The following is a 21,197-nucleotide window of genomic DNA, read 5'->3' as shown; positions in this document are numbered from 1 at the left end:
CAATGAGAGACTGACGTGGATGGGACTAACACCGGGTCACCTACCTATTGCTGACACTAATGTACTCCTGGAAATCATCTTTAACATCAGATGTGATCACTACCATTGACTAACATCTTTCTCCCACTCCTTTTTCCATCTGCAGCAGTAAGTGAAAATCCTGGACTGAAAAGCAATGGCCTGAATCTATTCCTAAAGCTTAATGTTCCTGGTGGAAACATTCCACACACTGATCTTCACGCTCCTTGCTGATTGGGATGTCAGCTAACTCTCATAGCCTCTTAAAGACCATGTCTTTGGAACGGAATTATCTGGCAGAGCAGATGGTCACAGATTTTACTGCCTAGACTTTAACATCATTCCTCATGGAAGGGCATATGAGGAATCACGTTTTGTCAGAAAAGGCAAACCCACGGTTGTATACCTTAGCATTATGCTCACATGGGGGCATCTGATATTCCTCCCAGCTGCCAAAATCACAGCAAATGACATAAAGCTTATAGCTCATCTTCCTTATTATTCCTTGTGGATTACTAGAACACAAGTCCAGTTTCTTTGGAACTTTGTGTTGTTGCAGAGCTATCCTTCCTCCAACCATTTGGAATCAGAAGTTGGAAGAAAGCAGCCAAAATAGAAGTGGTATCATGTGTTGTTTTTTTAAAAAAATTTTGCTGGAAAAGTAGTCAAAAGTAACAATAATTTCAGTGTTAAATGCTGCAGTGTCTCTCACTGAGCGGTCAGCTGCACCCCATGTAGCATACTTGAAACCTCCAAAACCACCAACTTCAAGCCTAAAAAAAAAGAAAAAAAAAATCCTACCTCTTTAGGCTCTCATTTTGCCACATGATTTTCTTTTGTATACATATTTTTTCTGCTTTCACCTACTCATTTGCTTTACTATAGAAACTGGCATGATTTGATGTTTGATCATCTTCAACCATAAGCCCCTATCTTTTCACCCTATTTACATTTCTGCCAGAGGTACATGTGCTGATACTATAATTGGTGTCAGAGTCTTTTACCAAAGTTGCTTTCCCTTCACTACAAAAGTACCCACTACCAGCAAGAAGGTGGATGTTTATTTCAGGTAAAGATTTATCACTGTGTCACAGTCTAGGCAAATTTATTTTTCTACTTCATTTTGTATCACATCTGGTATACTGGAAAAGGTACCAAATTTCTCTCTCAGATTTTCCACTCTAGTCACAGCCTCAGTTAGTCAAAGCTTTTCTTTGAGAACTTAACTCTCCAGTCTTACATAGGAGTTACAAAATTTATTAATCTGAGCAAACATCTAGAAATTTTATTTCAGCACTATTTATTGGAACATTTTCTTTCTGACAAAATATCAAGTCTACAGAATTTTGCACCATCAGGACTTGATCAGCAATTAGGAAATCTCCTTTTTGCCTTTTTGTAACCAATATCAAAGTGTATTGGTCTCCTTGGTGCCTCCTTTTGCATCTTTCCAGGTTTGATTCTTGGTTCAAATCTACTACATAAACCTACCTCAAGAGACTTCTTCATTCTTCAAAGAATTTTGTTACTCCCTATCCACAGAGGGATGTGCTACAGAGCTGGAATGAGCAGGAAGACCCACCAAACCCAGTCTGTCAGGCTGCTGACTGCTCCGCAGGGCTAAGAGATGTACCAGCAGTTCATCTTTGCACATAGAATCATAGAATGGTTAGGGTTGGAATAGACCTCAAAGATCATCTAGTTCCAGCCCCCCTGCCATGGGCAGGGAAATCCTCCACTACATCAGGTTGCTCAAAGCCTCATCCAACCTGGCCTTGAACACTTCCAGGGATGGGGCATCCACAACTTCTCTGGGCAACCTGTTCCAGTGCCTCACCACCCTCACAGTGAAGAATTTCTTCCTTATATGTAATCTACATCTATCCTCTTTCAGTTCAAAGCCATTAAACATCTCAGAGCTGGACTGGAAATACAATGTTCAGGTCTCCATAACATCTCCATGTCTCAACTGTTTCAAGAATCTATACCAACTTGGTTGTTTTGTTTAAAAACATACTTTAACTGCAGAAAACTAGGTGTCTATAATCTTCAGGTTAGAGATCATACTTGCAGCACGAGTCGTGAGATGAAAGGCCAGGAAACAAAAAGACAGACAAGACTGACGGCACCTCCCTGACACATCTGACTACTTCGATTCTTCAATCTAGTTCAAAACACCTTAACTCCAGGTCTGTCAAACATTCTATTGTTAGTGAAGTATTGTGTGAATGTGGAATTTATGAAGCGTTGCATGTTACTAACTACAACTGGATATACAGAGAGAGAAAAAACTGTGAGAGAGCAAGCAAGCTGCTGTATCAGCAGTGCAAGTTACCCCACAGTGATCTGACAATAAATCTTTAATTTGATGAGGAGGCTCCACTCAGTCGAACAAAAATAGACTTAAATCCATACTTACCCAATTCTGGCTTTTTTAATGAGCCTCCCAAAGAGGGTATTAGCTGGTACTAATTGCTGCTCGTTCTTCTCCCTAATAATTGGACAAATATCATAAGCAGTTCCTTTTCTCTTATAAGCACAGAACTACCCATCTGTTTGGCAATGACTGACATCAGGATGCCACACTAGAAATCATGGTCTTAACGCTAACAGCTGTTTCATACAACCCAAAGGCATGTTTATTTTCTGTCTTTTGCACACCTTACGAAAACAATATAAACATTCCAGCTTCTCTCCTTAATGAAAGCTTTTGAAAAAGGATGTTGAAATGTTACTGCAGAACTGACAAGTTTATTATGCAGCATCAAGGATTAACAGGGGAATGATTATTCCTTATATGCCACATTACAACCAGTATTTTATTCAATATATATTTATGCATATATTCTCCATTCAGTCAGTGGGATCTGGAATTCAAGTTTGAAAACACAAGGCAAGAGTTTGTATATTTGTACCTTTCTATAATGCTTATAATGCGGTTGCAAATGTTTTTCTTGGGGGGAAAGAAAGAGTCTACATTTTCTTATTTCTCTACCTGAAAATTACTCACTTATTTTGATTAAAGTGCAAGGACCATAATTTTCTCCATCAGAGCAGGCACATTAAATTGCAGCTGAAAGGCAATGCATAAAGAAGGCTCTAAAAAAATCATAATGTCCTTTTACAGAAGAAGCACAGATGATCCCTGCACTCAGGCAAACTAAACCGTGAGCTTGCCCAAGTATCTTGGCCTTTCATCACTAACCCCGTCTAATCTTCTAAATGTCTTGATTCTGTTCTTCCCTGTGTTTCTGTGATTCCACTACTTCATGCTGAAATCTTGCTGAGAACTACAGATTGCTTATTTTACAATCCCTACTACAGAAACACTGGCACTTTGCATAAATACTTTCAGGGCTGTCAGCTAGTGAAGGAGCATTACAATAGTAATGGTTTTAACCCCGATGTTCCCATCGACATCTTCCCAAAGCTACAAAATAGAGATACGAGAAAGATAATTTGTTCTACAGAGATGGATAATAGCAGGACGGAGAAGTATAGAAAAAAAGGGAAATTTTGGTAGATGGATGAAAAGTCATACAATTGTCTTTAAATGTCACCTTTGATTGCACCTAAGCAGGGTCTACACTACTGTCCCTTTTTCTTATTTTTTTTTTCTTTTACCATTTTTCATTTATTTCCATCTATTGGGAACTTTTTTTTTTTTCAGTCTTGGAACACTAGTGATTTGAAATGCAGACTAACAAGCCATCTCTTCAGCTAAGAGAAAAGTTGTGTCTTCAGCACCTGTAGCTGCATGCACTAAATAGCCTGGCATTCAATTTCTGAATGCATTGTCAAGTCACTGTCTAGTATAGTCACTCAGAAAGAGTGAATGGTTATGAATGTGGTGTTTTGTTTGTGGCTTTTTTTTTTTTTTTACTGTGGATTCAGCAGCAAAATTAAAGCCTTTTAGGCTGATTGTTACAAAACATTGGCAATCTCTTCTTGGAACACTGCTCTGAAGAACTGAAAGCTCTGAATTGGATCCTTACTTCAGCAACTGCAAGGATATAGTGTTTTGATGGATATGCTATATTGTAAAGCACCTTTACACAACTAGACTAATATGACAGGGAGAAAAGAATAATTTGATCATGGGGTGGTTTTTGCAGGGTTTGCTTTTGGTAAAAATAATAACTGTTTTAAATACAGGAATTAACAGAGCTCAAAATTACTAACCATTAATCACAGAGCTAATAATGAGCTAGACACAATCATGTATTTCTTTTTAAACATAAAACATTACTAATATCTGAAAAAATTACTCGTAAAAAAGGACAAACTTGTGAATAGTTTTTCTTCAAAATAAAAAAGGACCTAATACAAAACAGAAAGGAAAGCCAGAAGAGGGATTCACTGCACAATAAATAAGTAAAAACACTCATTTAGGCTTTCTACACCAAAAACGAGAAAAATGCACTCTAACACTATATAATGCTATTATGACAAGTATTGGCATCACAAACATAAACCAGTACAAATAAATTACTACTTAGTCTTGCTTTCCCATCTCACTTTCAATACAGGCAAGCAAGACAAGTCAGGGTGAAGATTTCCATGGGTATGTAACAAGACTGACACACTGCCAGGCACTGGGAACCATTGTTACATATTGAGTGAAGAATTCATGAGAGACATTAACCCTTGTTTACCATCGAGTTTCAAATCCAGCCTGGGGCCAGTGATGGACACAAAGGTAAAACATGATCATTTATGCTCTTGAAATTTCTGTACGCATATTTACTTCACTTGAAGTGAAGTAAATACACCTTGAAGTGAATACGCCTTGAAAAAGATAATGATGAGTCCATCATGACATTGTTAAAAGTTCCAAATCCTATTTATTTCACGTTATTTAGTATTTGTGTGACACTTTAAACATTCAAAACATTGTACAAATGTTGAAAAACTGACAGTACTTTGATGAAGCAGACAGATGTTGTCGGCTCAGTCTAAAGATGTGGGAAAACAAATCACAAAACAGACTGACCTATCTGAGCCTGCACAGTCTATCAGGGAAGACCCAGGAATCAAATAAGAAAGTTTCAGTATTCCATCTGGTGTCACACCACTTCTCTTTTATTCTGAAACTCCTTTACTCCTCTTTTTGACTCCTACTCTTCTTACCAGCTGTCCACATTTTTCTGCCTTTGCTTCTGCGGTCCTCCTACTCTCAATCTCCTGGTATTGCTTTTTATGGTATAGACTCATACCTTATATACTATGTAGTTATTAAGAAATTTCAAGATCTATAAATTATTTTTCTTCATCTGTTCAGTATTCTAAAGTACTGGACTGCTTGACAGCTCTGAGGATCAATACTAACACAGTGACAGCAAAGAATAGTCTGCCCATGGTGGGGTAAAAAACAGTTTTCTGTGTCATGAGCATTTGAGGTGCACAAGGTATTCTTAGCCTGAACCGGACTCAATGGCAAAAACTTCTTCCTTGTAAACCCTTTTCCTCAACCTTTCTCTTCACCTAAAGCAACAAACCAAACCTAAATTAAACTATAAAATGTATTCCAATTCAAACACTGTATCTCGTAAAATGTTTAGCAATTATTTAGAATGTACCTGTATTATATTGCTGACAACAAATACAAGCAAATTTTTGAAAGGTCTCTTCAAAACAAGATACAAAACCTGTATATTTTGAAAACGTAAAATGGGACATTCTGATCATATCAAAATTTAAGAGAAAATCCAAAGGAATTATTTTCACGTCAACTATCGCCCACAAACAATAATTCAATTTTCCAAAAATAAGGCAGGTGCAGACTAATTTAAATGACAAATTTCAAATCCAGGAGTATTCCAGAAGCAGACTGGAGGTAAAATTTGAGGTAATCCTTCCCAATCCCATCTTTTTTTTTTTTTTTGACAGACCATCATCCCTCTACATGAGACTTTATAGGCTGCTTTTGCCTTAGACCCAGCCAGAGACCGTGTAGCTATATTAGTATGAAGCTTAGCCTGATTCAAAGCATTTTTCTTCTAAGCGGGATTTAATTGCCTTTGGCTCACCACCACACTACTCATAGCCAAATGCCTTCCAGTTTGAAGCTGGATCACACATCTATAGATGCTTTAGCGCAATGTTAGAGAACGCTTAATGTCTGTCTGCAAAATATTAGTCACATTTGCTGTGGATCAGGTGGGAATGAGAATGGAAACAGATACACTGTGTACATTAAGCAGCATGTAAACAGTCTTTCTCCAAGCCCTGATTGTTATAGTGAGATAGGTAACAGTGGGACACACATCTTCAAGCCCCAAGGTTTCCAAAACGCACTGTGAAATAAAACTGGTAACAGTCTTGCAAGAGGTATGTAATGTCATTACACATTTTAAAAGAAGACAATCACCCCGAAACAGCTATTCTTTCCAGCAATGATACTAGATGAGGAGGGTTAACACCTTGACTCTGAACAGAGATCCTGTTAAACAGAAAGCCCTCATCCCACCAGCTTTCTGCCTGGGGTCTAAGCGCTGCAGCAGAAGGTGGGACACAAAAGCCGCAGTCTTCAGAAGTGCAAACATCATACCAGGACAGAAATCCTGGTTGCTTTCAGTCAATTATTAGCACGCTGAGCACACAGGAGCAAGGAGAACAACCGGGATTCAGCCAGAACAATCAAAAAGATTAAGGTGAAGAAAATTAGAAAAAGATATGCCCTGGTGGCAGAAGGATTATGCTTATTGCTAACTATCTAAATAGAGCAGAGATTACAACCAAGTTTAATTATCTCTTTCCTCCTCTCATCCCAATTTCTTCCATGCCACACTTGTCTTCATCTGACAAGTGAATATTGCCTTCTAACAGCAGTGGTTTTCACAAGTCCCATAGGTAGACAGATTTATGACAGAATATTTTGGGACTTTATCATAGAATCACCATAAAATTTAGGCTGGAAGAAACCTCTGGAGGTCATCTAGTTCAAATCCTGCTCACAGAAAGGCCAGGTAAAATCAGGTTGCTCAGATTATTATCCAGTCGAGTTTCAAATTTCTTTTAATATTAAAGAGCCTGTATGTAATTCATATTTCTCTGCAATAAGAGAGGTGAAAAATCTTTTAGACAACATAAAATAGTAATCAATGACAGAACATTGCATAGAAACTGACTTATTTTAGAAATCCTATATCTTTTTCTTGTGGATATCATATTACTCTTTATATTTGAGTTGATTAGGTATTGTTTCCTTTCTCTAAAGAAGCAAGCAACCGATTGGGCATCAAGAATAACTGAATAAAATTGTCATGTAAATTTTCAGCTGAATCCATATTCCCTTTGTGAAACTCTACCATCATTAATCCAGAACACAGGCTGGGATAAATGTGTGTTTTTTTCTTCTCCATCTTTTCCTTTGCAGAATCCAGAAAACATCAGATAAATTCCTAATGGCATTTTCTTTTTTCCTCTTCATAGCTGGATACTAGAATGACATATATGGTATTTGCTCATAGCATCCAATTTTTGAAAAGTAATTTCTTCCACCCTATTTTCTGAATTGCTCCAATCAGGACAATCCAAAAAAGAAAGACTTACTGACATATGAGAAGATGAAAGCCATGATGGAATTTATCCTTCAAAGATATAAAGATGAATCTTAGAGCGAATGGTAATAATCAAACCTAGTTTATGAAAGTAGACACACTTTGTTGCCTGTCATGATCTGTACCCCACTAGCTTTCCTAAAATTCAAAAATAATTAAAGGAACAAGCTTCACCTTCACCAAGTTTTCAACATTGTCCACACCAACATAATTATGTACGTCAGGCTTTAGCCTTCCAAATGATCTTACTAATGATACACAGAGGTTCTTTAACATATAACCTCACTTTTGTAAACGTGGCATAAAATGTATTTAGGTTTTAAAGAAAATAAGTCTGGGTGCCAAAAGTAGGCTGAACAATTCTACTTTGTTATCCTCTATAACATCAACGCTGTATTTCACTGCACTTGTCTGTAAGTAAAGAAATTCCACAGGTAATAGTCAAAAGAACAGGTTAAACCCACCAAGTAAAAGACTGTTCAAGAAGCTAAATCCTAAAGAGGATTTATCCTCAGAAGATGCAATAGGAAGCACATGAACAACAAGCTAAGCACAGTTAGATCAGGCTCTATGAAACTGCAATCTCATTATCCCTCTGTAAAAATCCCATGGGCAAATACCCTCGTTTCAACAAAAAAGCACTCAGATAAACAACAGAAAACCCCAACACCCTAAGAAGAGTCAGTTGGCTTGCCAGCAACACACCAGGTTGATTACTGCCTATCTGACCAGCAAACACTTGTGTTTCTGTCCCTTGTTTCTTCCTATATTTAGTCTCTAGTTTTATACTGCAGACTCGAAGCAATATGAGGCAGGGACAACTTTTTCATTCTATTTTTTCTCCTGTGCAAGAGCAAGAACATGGATTTCTACACATGTAAACACTATAAAGAATGCTTACTGAAAACTGACAATATAATTAAAGCATTACCCACCAAAATTAATCTCATTTATGCAGCTGTATCAGACACAGAGCAGCAGCAGGTGGGAAAAAAAAAAAAGAGTAGGTGTGCCTTCTCTTCCCTTACATATTGCACATCTGTGTCATGTGACCACAAGTTAGGTGACAGCTGTAGGTACGATCATCTCTTTGTTTCCCTTAATTGAAAATAAAAATTTGAAAGTTGCAAGGACTATGATGAAGAAATAAAACTAGCTGATGCTTGGAACATGATTGTCACAGGTTATAAATGTTTTCTATCCTTTTTCACTTAGCCAATGTCATCTTAGGCCATATCCTCAAAACATTCTATTAAAAAAGTTTGGTTTTATTTTAGGAGATACCTTGTCATTTAAGGAAGTTTTAAATTTTAGAAATTTAGCTCCTTTTTTCTTTTTTTTTTTAAAAGTGTTCCGTAAAATTTTTGCTAAGTAATCTTTAATTATATATCCATAAGTACTCATACTTTAAGTACTTTATGCAATTAACAATGGCAGAATACTGCATAAAAATAACATGAGCAGCATTTACTTTATTTGTGTCTCCTATGGTCAGCTATTCAATCGTGTATTCTTCACATACTTCTAATATACAATAATAGTTTTTATAAGGTTATGCAATCACTGGCAGCAAAATACGATCATTTTGTCTTGATTACATGAAGAATATACTGGCTCTAATACAATTTTCTCATCATGCAAGATATGATCTTTTATTATTGCATAAACACGTGACAACAGAATGTCACTTGTAGTGATAAAAGATAGCATATTCCCATCTTTTATCTTTAGACATGACTATACATATACAAAAGACAACACTTTTAAGAAAGCACATTATTTACTATTCAGAATGCATCAAAATCAATGATAAGAAACCATGTGGACACCAGACTCCACAAGACTAAAAGTGAAGCCACATCAGTAACATTTGAAAAATGAAATTAGCACTGGATTTTGCAAGATGACCCCCTACGGCGTCACAGCAACAAAGTTATGCAAAGCTTCATGCAACCGAAGGGGTCCTCTGAAGGCTCTGCTTACTGAGCTCTGGCAGAAAAGGTCACAGGCTATGTTGGAGGGATTTTCAGCAGGGCTAAAAGGCAGGAAACAGTTGGAAGGAATGAAGAAATATTTCACAGGCAGTCATCAAAATTTTATAGGGTTTGCATGTGAAGCTGCATAACTGATCTGTTTGCAAAATTATCCAAGACTTAAGCTCAGTCAAACTATATTGTTCGATAGCATCTGCACTTTAGAATGACTATTAGCTACTCGGTAACATACATATAAACAGTGCTTTATTTAGCTTGGTTAAGAAGGAGATGAAGCACTTCAATATAAACTCACAAAATCATTATTCAAAGAGAGAGAAAGCAGACAGGGGTTAAAAGTAATAAGAAACTAGAAAATATTTCTTACTGTTAAACTATCAGGATAAAACCGTGCTCTCCTCTCTGGGACTCTAATTAGGTCTTTCCCTTTTAAGAAAGAACATTGTTTCTAATTTCCTTATTACTCTTACAGAAGCATTCAGGGATTCAGAGGAATATCTAAATACATATTCATAAAAATAATTGAGAAAATATTCAACATTTTGGAATAGCGGATAAACCCTGAATTAAGTCTCCACTTGACTCATGCTTCCATTAATCTCCACTCCGAGGTCACACTGGTTTGCAATCCATTTTGAAGCATTTGTCTGAGTATCTCGTTTTCTCCTTTTCACTGTCAAAGCTTTTGAAACTTCTGACTGAGTAGCTGCAGCGCACTGTGTACACTGATATTTTGTAGATGAAAAAAACAGGCATAAATACTTCTTTATACTGCTTCTTTTCACAAATGTAGCTAGCAGTTCGAAACCATAAACCAGCCACCGAAAATCTGTGTGACAAGCATATGATCTGGAGCTCTTGCCAGCAGTCTCCCACATCAGGTTGGTGGTAATCATTAACTTTTCATCACGGTCTCATTCTACACTTAGTATGAGAGCTTTGCTACCCTCTTCTAGCTGCACATCCTATATAAAATCTGAAGTTACGTTCTCGTTTATCTGGGATTTGTCAGAGCAAATATGTTACTGCGAGTGATATGAAGAGTTGAGCTGAACTATGGTTCTTGATTCCTTTTTATTTTTCCAATGAGTTTTGTGTTTTCTCCTCCAGCCTCACTGATTATTGTCCTTCATATCAGAATGACAGCACCGAAAATTATCCCAGTAAGGAGCCAGTCCAGCAGCAGGCAAAGTAAGCAGTAGCCTAGGGCAGCCGACAGCTTGTTTCTCCTGTATCGCAGAAGAGATGGGCTGGCTGCACTTGCCCAGCTGGTCACTGGCCTCTACTTACATGACTTTGCCCATTGCTGCCAAAGGACTGAGGGGGAAAGGAGGCATCTCTCTTCCCAGTAGTAGTACCATTACTAACATCAACAGGAAACAGAAGTGACTTTCTGCTCCATCTCTTCTCATATTTTCTCTGCAGGAGAACATCCAATCCTTCAACTAGTGACTGACCCTCCCCATCACCCTGGCAGGTCCCTATCAGATGATAGTGATGAGTGCTGGAAGAAGCAGTGGGGCAAGAGGAGGCAAGTGACTGCATAGGGCAAGGGATGTGTCGGTCATAGAAGTAAGAAAGATCTTAGAAGGACTGGGCACAAGTTGGGATAGGACAGAGAAGAGAGACACACCTTAAGTTTTATGAAACCTGGGGACCTCTCCCTGCCTATAACAGTGTCTCCTAGGCTCTCTTCCACCAATGCAATTTTCTGGTTAAACTCTGCCAAGCTTTCTTAGTTACTTCTGTCACCAAGCAAAAAAAAAAAAATCAATATTGCTAGCACCAAGAAAATCTGATTTGGCTCTGACAGAAAAATTAAACTGTGGAACAAAGGATCTCCCATTCCATAGGAAGTTTCCTCCATTTCTTTACTGTTTGCCCATAATTTGCTAATTTCATGCTTGTCTAATTTAATATCCTCCTCCATTGCCTCAAACTACGTCTCTATATATGCTCACAAACTGTATGTCTCTCTATGCTCATAATCATACCGTATAACAATGTCTCATAATTACTCTTGCCAGAAATGGAAAACAGTACAACTCAGAAGAGCACAGGAACTAGATAGATTTTAGCACTCTATGAGTCCTGCCCCTTCAACCTACATTGTTTCATAGGACAGCAGGTCAACAGCACCAGTAACTCCTGTTCCTGTCCTTCCGCTGTATGGTTCAGGGAGCCCCTCAATCACCCGCTTTGTAAAGATGCATAATTTTTTCCATAAGAGTCCATACGAATTTGGTTCAGACATCACTTATTCGGAAAGCCTATAACCTGCCTTTCTCCCATATTCAGTCAACTCATAACTATCGAGCCTGAAAACTGCTAAATCAGCTCTAACATTACCCTTTTCTTCTAGAAACACTTCAGTTCTCTCATTGACTCCATCTATTCTGGAACTTCCTTTTCACAAAGTTTCTACTTTGACAGGTAGGATGCATCTATACACAACATATACCTTCTGATTGGTTTTACAACCTCTACTTTAACCTGCAGCTCTCCATATGAAATAAGTAAACCATGAGCTGAATATGAACCATCTCTACCATGTTTTGTCCACCATATCTGGAAACAGCTAGGGAGACACAAAACCCTTAACATCTACAAACTGTTTTCTGGAATGAGAAAGACTGTGACCAAGATTCAAGAATTTGTGTATTCTAGCTGACTTAGAGAGATTTTAAGACCTGTACCAATGACATCAGGGTTAATCAAGCGTTTAAAAGAGAAGCTAACAAGTTCAAGTGTGAAGTAGAAAAGAGAGACACACGATCAGAAGAAAGGGGAACCTTGACTGTGAGAGTAGGCAAAGGTTGGAGGCACTCACTGCAGGTAACAGTATGAGACCAACAGTGAGTCTGAAGAGAAAGCCCAGCTTGAAGATATGTCCTCTGTGAGAAAGCCTTGTGACTCTCACAGGACCAAAGAATGACTCAACAGGTCCATAAATGAGCAGGAGATGTTGCACACCCACTAATGACCTTGCCTCAATGTGTGTGTCTGTGTGTCTTTTATGCTATCGTTGCTTTTAGAAGTTCTTCACATACTATATGCAAATGACAAGACTGAGCATTCCTATGCCCTGGAGAAGGAACACAGCCAGGGACTGCGACAAGTGAATTTTACATCTTGTCCCACATACTTGGAGTTCTGCAAAGCTGTCTGAATATGCTACCGAAGTAGACTGCTGGCTTACTTGCCAATGACATTTGCTGCAACTAGGAGAAAGTCCACCAAATTAGATCTCTTTCTCCCAACCCCAGAAGAGGTAGACAAAAGTCTGTGCTTAAAATTTTGCCTAACTGAAGTCCGCATTTGTGGTCTGAATAGAACAGAAACTACCATTCCAACTCTGTTGAAGATGTTTTCTCAGATACTGTAACAACTGCAATTTTTAAATTGTTTTTCACAAGGCACACTATGGTGCCAGTAGAACTCCAACACACTGTCTGGAAAGTTATCTACAAAAGATTCCAAATAACATTTTAACAGAGAGAAAAGTGTCTGAAGTCAGTGTGTAAGGTCAAACAAATCAACCAAAATCCACACTTAATTTTCCTTCTCTCTGCCACTCTGACTGGTTCAACTATAGATGGCATGATGTTATCCCCCTCCAAAGCAGTTTACTGACTGCCTCCCTCAAAAAATTAATTGAAAGAAGTGGATCCTACAATTTAAAATGAAACAGGCTCAGCAGGTGAGTAAGCTTTGTCAAGACTGATTACTGAGTATTGATTTTCCATCAATTGTGCAAGTTACACTCCACAAGGCCACCTGCACATTAACCTAGAATACATAAAATCACCTTGGGCTAAGATCTATCGTGAGGTTTGTATTTTCAGAGGATGCAGGTAAGAACACAATGCTGCAGTCTCTAGCTCTTTTCCTCACACATATACTTGATGGCATTTACTCGGACAGCATTCTTCACACTTTGTACTTACGTCACCCCAAACAACTATTATTTGTATTTTTATTTTTCAGAAAGAATTTAGGATAGCTGCCTAGGAAAAGACTTCATATAACCCAGTGCTAACTTAATTGTAAAAGCTGTGAAGATACTCAGTCAGGTTCTCCCATGACATGAAGGAAAGAGGCGCTGGATGCAGTGACAGCAGAGCGGCTTACTGTGGTCTGGAAGCTTCGGCTTGGTCCGTCTGAAGCTTCTCACCTCCTTCCACTTCCATGGTGCAGTAGACAATTCGATTGGGAGCGACTGACTTTAAACCTTGCACCTCCATTATAACAATCTGAGGAAGAGAAAACAACTAGCTTATCCTTCAGAAAACATTACATAGCACAGCTATTGCAGTACTAAGGTCCACATAGGCAAAAAACCCAAATAAACAAGAAAAAAAAATCCCCAAACCCTACTCACTCAAATCTTCGCAGTAAGAGAAGAGTTTTAATTTTGTCTTCTTTTTCCACTTTCAGCAATGTATAGTAGGAATTGAATTTTTTTCTCTGTTTTTACTTGGACAATGACCCTCATTCCAATCATAATTTAAATGCTAGTAGTTGAATTGGAGACTAATGTCTAAACATAGTTCTAAATGTTAATACATGAGGAAATATATTTTTAAGCAGTCATCTAAATAAGTATTTACAGAATGAACAGGTTACTAAGTCAGGCAGTAAACAAGACAAGTAAGTACACTGATCACATCTTGAAAAGTTAATCATGGCGCGGTGACGTCGGAGGTTGCAACCCTTGAATCTCAGAAGCAATTTGGTGGTGTGCTGAGCACGAGGCAGGTCAGAGCATCGCCATCAGCAGCTGTAATTTTTTTCCCCCGCTACCTCCTCCTTTTCCTTCTCCCAGATCCCTGCTTGCAGTCAGGTTTGGCGTGCATATGGGGATGTGAGAGGGAAAGAGAAAGGAAAAAAGCCATCTCTACCAGTTGTGCCCTGAGAAATTTCCTCACCAGGGAAATTCTGAGCTTGGCAGATCCCATTGTTTTTCAGCTCCTCTGAACTACCCAGTTATAGCTCAGAAGAGCCAACTGCAGTGTTATTTCAATTGCTCTCCGCCTTTATAAACTTTACAGCTTGTCACGGTGTGAAATTATTGGAATTTTTACACTTCAGATGTTTCTAATTCAGAGAAGATTTGAGAAGAAAGTCTGGTTTCCCTGCTTGCTTTAGAAAAGCTGCTTTCCTTTCCAGACCCATTTGGGCCTATGAGAAGAAATTTGGAAAAATGTTGTCCATTTAATCAGCAGAGAAGCTGTACTCAACTGAACCATACTCAAAACCCAGTATGTGTTTGATTGTTTTAAAGGTGACAAAAGTAATAACTACTTTTGGTCTCACTAGAGGCAATCAATTTCTTAGGTCAGCAAGGAATTACTAAAATGTTTTGCTATTAAACTGTTTGCATATTTGCCAATCAGTTTCAATTCAAGTACGTTACACCAGTCTTCACCTCTAGCTGTAAAATCCTTTGTACTTTGAAACTCCCAGAACCTTCATAATAGTTAAATATGCTGTAAAATTGCTAGTTTGGTAATACTACAGTGAGATGACAGTCATTCATCATTTAGAACATTTTAACATTACTCGTAAATTATCAACACTGCCTATTACGCTTTACAAATAATAACAGCAATTCAGGGAGAATGATGTAATCATCTCTCTTTTCCATCTTTTGTGGTCCAGGAATTCAAGCAGTTATCAAAGTGATCAACAATCACTGAGAGACTGCACTAGAGGTCCTTATAGCTAATGCTGCCTATGCAGTCTTTCCACATGCCAAATGTATGTCCTTGTTGAATGCAGACTTCATGTTTATTTGTTTTTATGTTGATACTTCTTCTTGAGTTTCCAATTTAATTGCACAGTATATTTGTCTTTGGTAGCAATTCTGGATTCCAGCAATGGAAAAAAGTTGCATTTCATTAGGAAGGAAACTGTCACTAGCTGATGTACTAGCTCATTAGCTGATAAACAGCTTCTTAAATATTGTTTGTCTATTTCTGAAACTGTCCAACAGCTGAAGAACGCAAGTTATTAAGTCTTTTCCTACTACTTCGATATTTTATTTGTTTATTTTACAAATTTCTGCAAATGAGCTCCTTGAGGAAACTCCAACTTGCAAAATTAGTCATTGTCACTTGCAGTGACACACACAGGGGGTGTCTCATCTCTTAGCCAGCAAGGTCCATTCCCACCAGAACATTATAAATGTTACTAACATCTTTTGCTGTTCTGTCTTAATAATGACATGCAGCGGCAGCATGAACCCCAGGCACTTACCCCCCCCCATCAAGAAATCTTCATAGATTTCTTTTATTCTGTCCTAACATTTAGACATGTTATAGATTTCCTGTTCTTCCACGTGCCTGTGCAGCAGCCCTCAGTGGGAATTCTGCTGGTTATCCTACAATTTAGTTAAGTCACACCACAAAAGACGACATGGATATGTTTACATGTTATTCAAGAAATGTGATATTATGTACATATGACCTCACATTTTCCAAAACTGAAGTATTGTGTCTTCAAGGAAATGCAATCAGCTTTTCTTATTTGCCCATTTGCATAGCAAAAGAGCAGATCTTCCATGTTACAGTCTAAACATTAGTTTAGAGTTTCAGTCGAAACATCTAAACAGTCTAACCATGTTTCAGTCTGAACATGCCCTTATAACCTTGGACATTTATTGTCCCAAGCATAAAATAAGCACATACTTGTCCAGCAAGAAACTCAACTTATGTGCTTAACACCATATCTAAAATGAAAATTTGCCCTACTAAAATCTGCTACATGTAGAGTAACATTTTAATTCTTTGTCTTGCCTAGGATGAACTGGAGATTACCAACCTTGTAGAACATCTGTGTGTTTTATCAGTGGTGAGAGCAATGGGGTGGAGGGGAAGCTTAGTTCACCAGATCTAATAGTCTACATTTCTCGTGTGAGAGGGGAAGGTCTGCAAACAAAACAAAACTGCTCCAAATTCACTGGAAATTATATCTCCTGTGATTTTTCTTTTCATGATTGTTTCAATCTTTTACTGTGCTTTCCCCCCAAATATCACATAATTTTTAGTACATACTTAATATTTCTCTCTAGAGGCACAGAGAAAGCTTTTCTTTTTCTTCCACCCCTCACCAAGTAAACTTTCTTGAAGACAGAAAATATTATCAACAAACATTTTCAGGTACTTTTTTGGTGCTTCAGAACTACTTTTTGTTCTTGCTATTTATGGCACCATTCCAGGCACTGCATTCCAGTTGAGGCAGACACAGCACACGTGATGGAGATGCACAGGATTCAGCCCAGGAGTTATAAAACTACTTGATCATTTCATATACTTCAGAACTAAGGCCTGCATTTCAGTTTTACATGACTGATGAACTAATACTTTTTGGCATACAGAATGATGGATCTTACTATTCTTTGAAAGTTGACATTGGGCTTTTACATTATTAGCTAGTACTATTAAAATTGCATACAGTGGGATAAGTCATTTCCCTGTTACATAAAGGATTTAAACTTTTTCATCTGTCCATTTTTGACATTTTTATTATTCTATGTGTATATTGATGACATAGGAAAGAAAAATTGATCTGAATATTCAATATCACATGAAAAAAGCAGGTGCTCATTTTACTTAAGAAAGAGCATTGTTTAAAAGAGAAACATACTTTTTTGTTTGTTTGTTTTAAACCATTTAACAATCAAAATATTCATTCTGTAACATTATCTGTTGTCTTAAATAAACTAAAGTTAATTCAAGTGCATAACTCAACTGTGGCACCTTCTAACCAACAAATATACAATACACACTCTGGAAATATTTTGATTCTGTTATTACCAAGAGAGAGATATCAGCTTTTCCTGATACGCACATATGCAGAATTGGACTTGAGCTATGATGCTGTCATCAGATACGTTTAAGTAACCAGCTGCATTTGTGGTTTCTTCCTGAAGTCAGTTGATCTGTGTATGGATTAGGACTGCATCCCTACAGTCCTGACTTCCTGCTTACTCTCAAGTAAATACAAACCAGTCTCTTGAGGAAAACGCAGAAATTTATAAAAATCTGCTATGACCACCAGTAAAAAATATTTTTTTGTTTATTCTCTAAAACCTTTCAGTGAGAAAACACAATTTGTTTGTAAAATTCTATTAACGAGTTCCTGATAACAGTGTTTCATTATTATGTTCAAAAGTATACCTAGGTATTTAAGGAACTGGAATTCATTTAAAGTTATATGTGTGGGAATTCAACTGCCTGCATTGCTGTGTGGGCTCAAAAGCAACTAATGCTGCAAGAGGAAAACGCCTCATATAGCTGTATCCTAATGCTTAATTATCAGAGATAAAGCATAATTTACTTCTTTATCATAAAATTTTAGAATCACTAAGGAAAGACTAATAACAAAAAAGTGTCAAGAAATAGATACTCCAGTTAATTTAAACTGTCAACAGATGTTGAGTGAAATATGTGATTACCTCTAATGTGAAGGAGAGGACCACATCAGACTTCGACAGCTGAACCTCATTTTCATCTCCTATGTCCAAGAACGCAGAATTCTGTGATCGCTTTAACTTCTGCAGTTTAAATTCTGGTCCACCTTTAGACACCGGAAGACTTTCCAAATTTGCCATCAGCAAATTCACTGAAGACCGCAACTCTTCTATGTACATGTTCTCCATTTCTCTTGCTACGAATTTTGGGAATTTTCTTTCCTTGGAAGATGTATTTTTAAAGTTAGGGAAGGAAAAAAATCATCTTGCATTAGATGTCAAGTTAATTTACTAATTTGCTGTCAGTTAGAGATATTTAATAAAAATAAGTGTTAATTCCAGTGTCTATCTATTTTTATACCTTCAAAACAGTAATGGCAAGGCTAAGTCTGTCCTATAAATACAGTTATTTTTGACAAGAAGAAATGTAATTTGAATAGAGAATTCCATCTTCTTCCTCAAATACAGTAGACAAAATATCTCTTTGAACACATAAAAAATATAAAGTAAGGGGTGTTTGCGAAAATGGAACCTCTTGCCCCCCAGAATCATGAAACCTTAAACCCAGGTTGAATACGTACACATTAGATACTTCTTTTAGACGTGTTTTAAGTGTACAAAGTGACAATATATCTTCAGTGTTATCTTATTCAAAAATACATGTTTTATGTATAAATGAGAAACAAGTCCTGCTTCCCACTTATCATCTGCAAAGGTAGGCACTTTGCTCCTAAACCAGATAATTTTTGAAATTAGCTGTTATGAGGAGTATCATAAAATGTTTTGCATTAAAACCTTTACAGTTGATTTTGTTCCGATAACAAAGATAAAGCAAGTTAACTGTGAGCCAAAACACTTGCAGCAAGTCAAGTGGTCTGGCTCATTACAGCATTACAGAGCCAGTATATTACAGATTGAAAAAGAAAGAAGAAAAAAAAAAAGATATTTATAGTTAGAAACTAAACTCACAGGGTAAGGCTTAGGATGCTTTAGCCAAGCCCCCCAACTTCAGAGTGTTTTTCAGTCTGTACCTTATCCTGTGAGGATCATTCAAATAATAACATGCCAACATGGAATACAAAGAAGACAGACTGTTACTGTGTTGTTAAAATATCCTTCCTCTTGTTAAGATGCTTTTTCTACCCCAAAGTGAAAGTTGGTGAAACTTTTTACAGTGCCTTTTGCTGCATATTTTTATGACTACAGTCTTCTGAGACTTAAGACAGTACTATCCGACTACACTGAGGCCTTTATATCCGTAAATCCTGAATGTTTGTAGTTACTTCTCTCCCTCACGAGACAAAGGTAAGGATCCTCCATAAAGAATCTGAGGTCTACAAATTCCATACACTGCTCTCACCACCCCCTGCCTTTTATTTGATTTTTAAGAAGATGAATTTGTAACAAATTGCTATAACACATAGTAATTTAGAGACACAACAAGAATAGTGTTTTTTTCCCCACTACTTTTTAGTGCATATGCACAGGAATGTAATTATATTGATTTGAAAAGCTCGGATCATCTGAAGAACACCACATCCCCCAGCACAACACTGAAATTTGGGCAACTCTGACTGCAACATACTGAAATATATCTTGAAACAGAGACTCTCGGAACAGATGTGAGACACTGATCAGGCTGATGCACACACTAGCCTTTAGGTCTGGTTTCTGAGAGTGCTAAAAGGGATTTTCAGGATGCATTTCTCAAGGAGAAAAGACATGAGGTAGTCTCTTCATAGGATCAGATTAAAGTTTATCTTAGAAAAGCTTTAAATTTAGACATATGAAGAAACAGATGGGCAAATAGATGCACAAATTCCCCACTGATTTTATTCTGCCATAGATGAACATATTTCTAAGGTTCTTGCCTCCATTAAATAGGCTGAATTATCTTTTCTGCTAAAATAAACTCCTCATATATATTTAACAACTTGTAAAATCAGCAAGTAATGTATTATAGGAACAATGAATGAGACCTCAACAACAACAAAAGCTACACGCAGAGTTTTCTCTTCAGCTATGCTGATCTTTTGAGACTGCAGTTTAATAATTCTCTTACAGGCAAGTCATCACTGAAAACCCTTTTATTTTCCAACAAACATGCTAGAACACATAATTCAGTATGAAGAAGCTTTTTACCTTGGTTTTGAGCTCTGAGAATAAAGTTCATATTTTGCAGCATTTGATTGCTTAGGCTTAAATAACTTTAATAATTCTCAAAGCTGCTAGAATTAGGACTAGCTGTCAAAGTCCACCACAGAAAAATCTGCATTTTAAATAGTTTAAAAGAGATGTCCGAAAACTCTGCTTTGTGACTCGGATGTACCACGTAGCACATGGAGCTCCTTATCCTGTGCAAAACCGTGCAGTTGACACTGTGGCAACCACGAGAATTTTCAAGGAATGGTTTGGGTAACAAATGCATAAATAATTTTTGCTTTAAAAAATCTGCAGCTGTGCAGTGAATACACATTAACGACAGAGCGAACAAGATCTACACAGTTCAAATAGTGCTCATAATTTTCACTTGCTTTAAAATGAATCTGAAAATTTTATGGACAGCATTTTGCTTTTTAGGAAGATTACACCTCCAAGTTTTTATGAACTTCATAGACCTAAATGATATTTTTTTTACTTTTAAAGAAACGAGCCAATCTTAACTGCTTTACAATTATATCATATTAATATGATATACTTCCTTCTGCACACACAGAGTATAACATAGGTGCTTCCAATAGTTTGTAACTTTTGGGAGCTAAAGGCAAGAAGGCAACAGAGCAAACACCAGATTATTGAACACCTTTGATTATAAACCCAGGCTTCACAGAAGATTGAAGAGGCTTGAAATTGCCTTTCTGTGAAAAAGGAGTCTTTTCCCAAAATTTAATAAGATGGCCAGGGACAATACCAATCCCACCTGTGATATTTAATATAGAAGGGCATAATCCTGTTCATTGAAATAAAATGCAAGCTATAGGAGAGAAAACTAGGCATGGCTTTCTAAAATTTACAGAAAGAATTTAGAATTTACCCAATCATTACTAATTTGACCTACAAGATTCACTCATAGTTTCTTACTTGCAATACTAATATAACCATTACGAACTTAGACTTAACCTATAAATGTAAACTATATTATATATGCTT

At 37.2% G+C, this 21,197-nt stretch overlaps 1 protein-coding gene across 16 annotated transcripts in view; it reads right to left on the bottom strand.

Moving 5' to 3' along the window:
- Positions 1 to 21,197, bottom strand: part of CADPS2 (calcium dependent secretion activator 2) — a 333,015-nt gene that overhangs the window by 169,800 nt on the left and 142,018 nt on the right. For all 16 annotated transcript variants that reach the window (XM_086609733.1, XM_086609731.1, XM_086609742.1 and 13 more), the window contains exons 5-6: positions 18,033 to 18,269; positions 13,706 to 13,827 (exon numbers count right to left, since the gene is read on the bottom strand). In XM_086609733.1, the coding sequence (XP_086465859.1) occupies positions 13,706 to 13,827; positions 18,033 to 18,269 (359 nt within the window). The remainder of the gene's footprint in view (positions 1 to 13,705; positions 13,828 to 18,032; positions 18,270 to 21,197) is intronic.

This window comes from Tauraco erythrolophus, chromosome 4, assembly GCF_009769465.1.
Source record: "Tauraco erythrolophus isolate bTauEry1 chromosome 4, bTauEry1.pri, whole genome shotgun sequence".
Lineage (NCBI taxonomy): Eukaryota > Metazoa > Chordata > Aves > Musophagiformes > Musophagidae > Tauraco > Tauraco erythrolophus.
The sequence above is the reverse complement of the archived record's forward strand: the minus strand, read 5'-3'. Positions and strand labels throughout refer to the sequence as shown.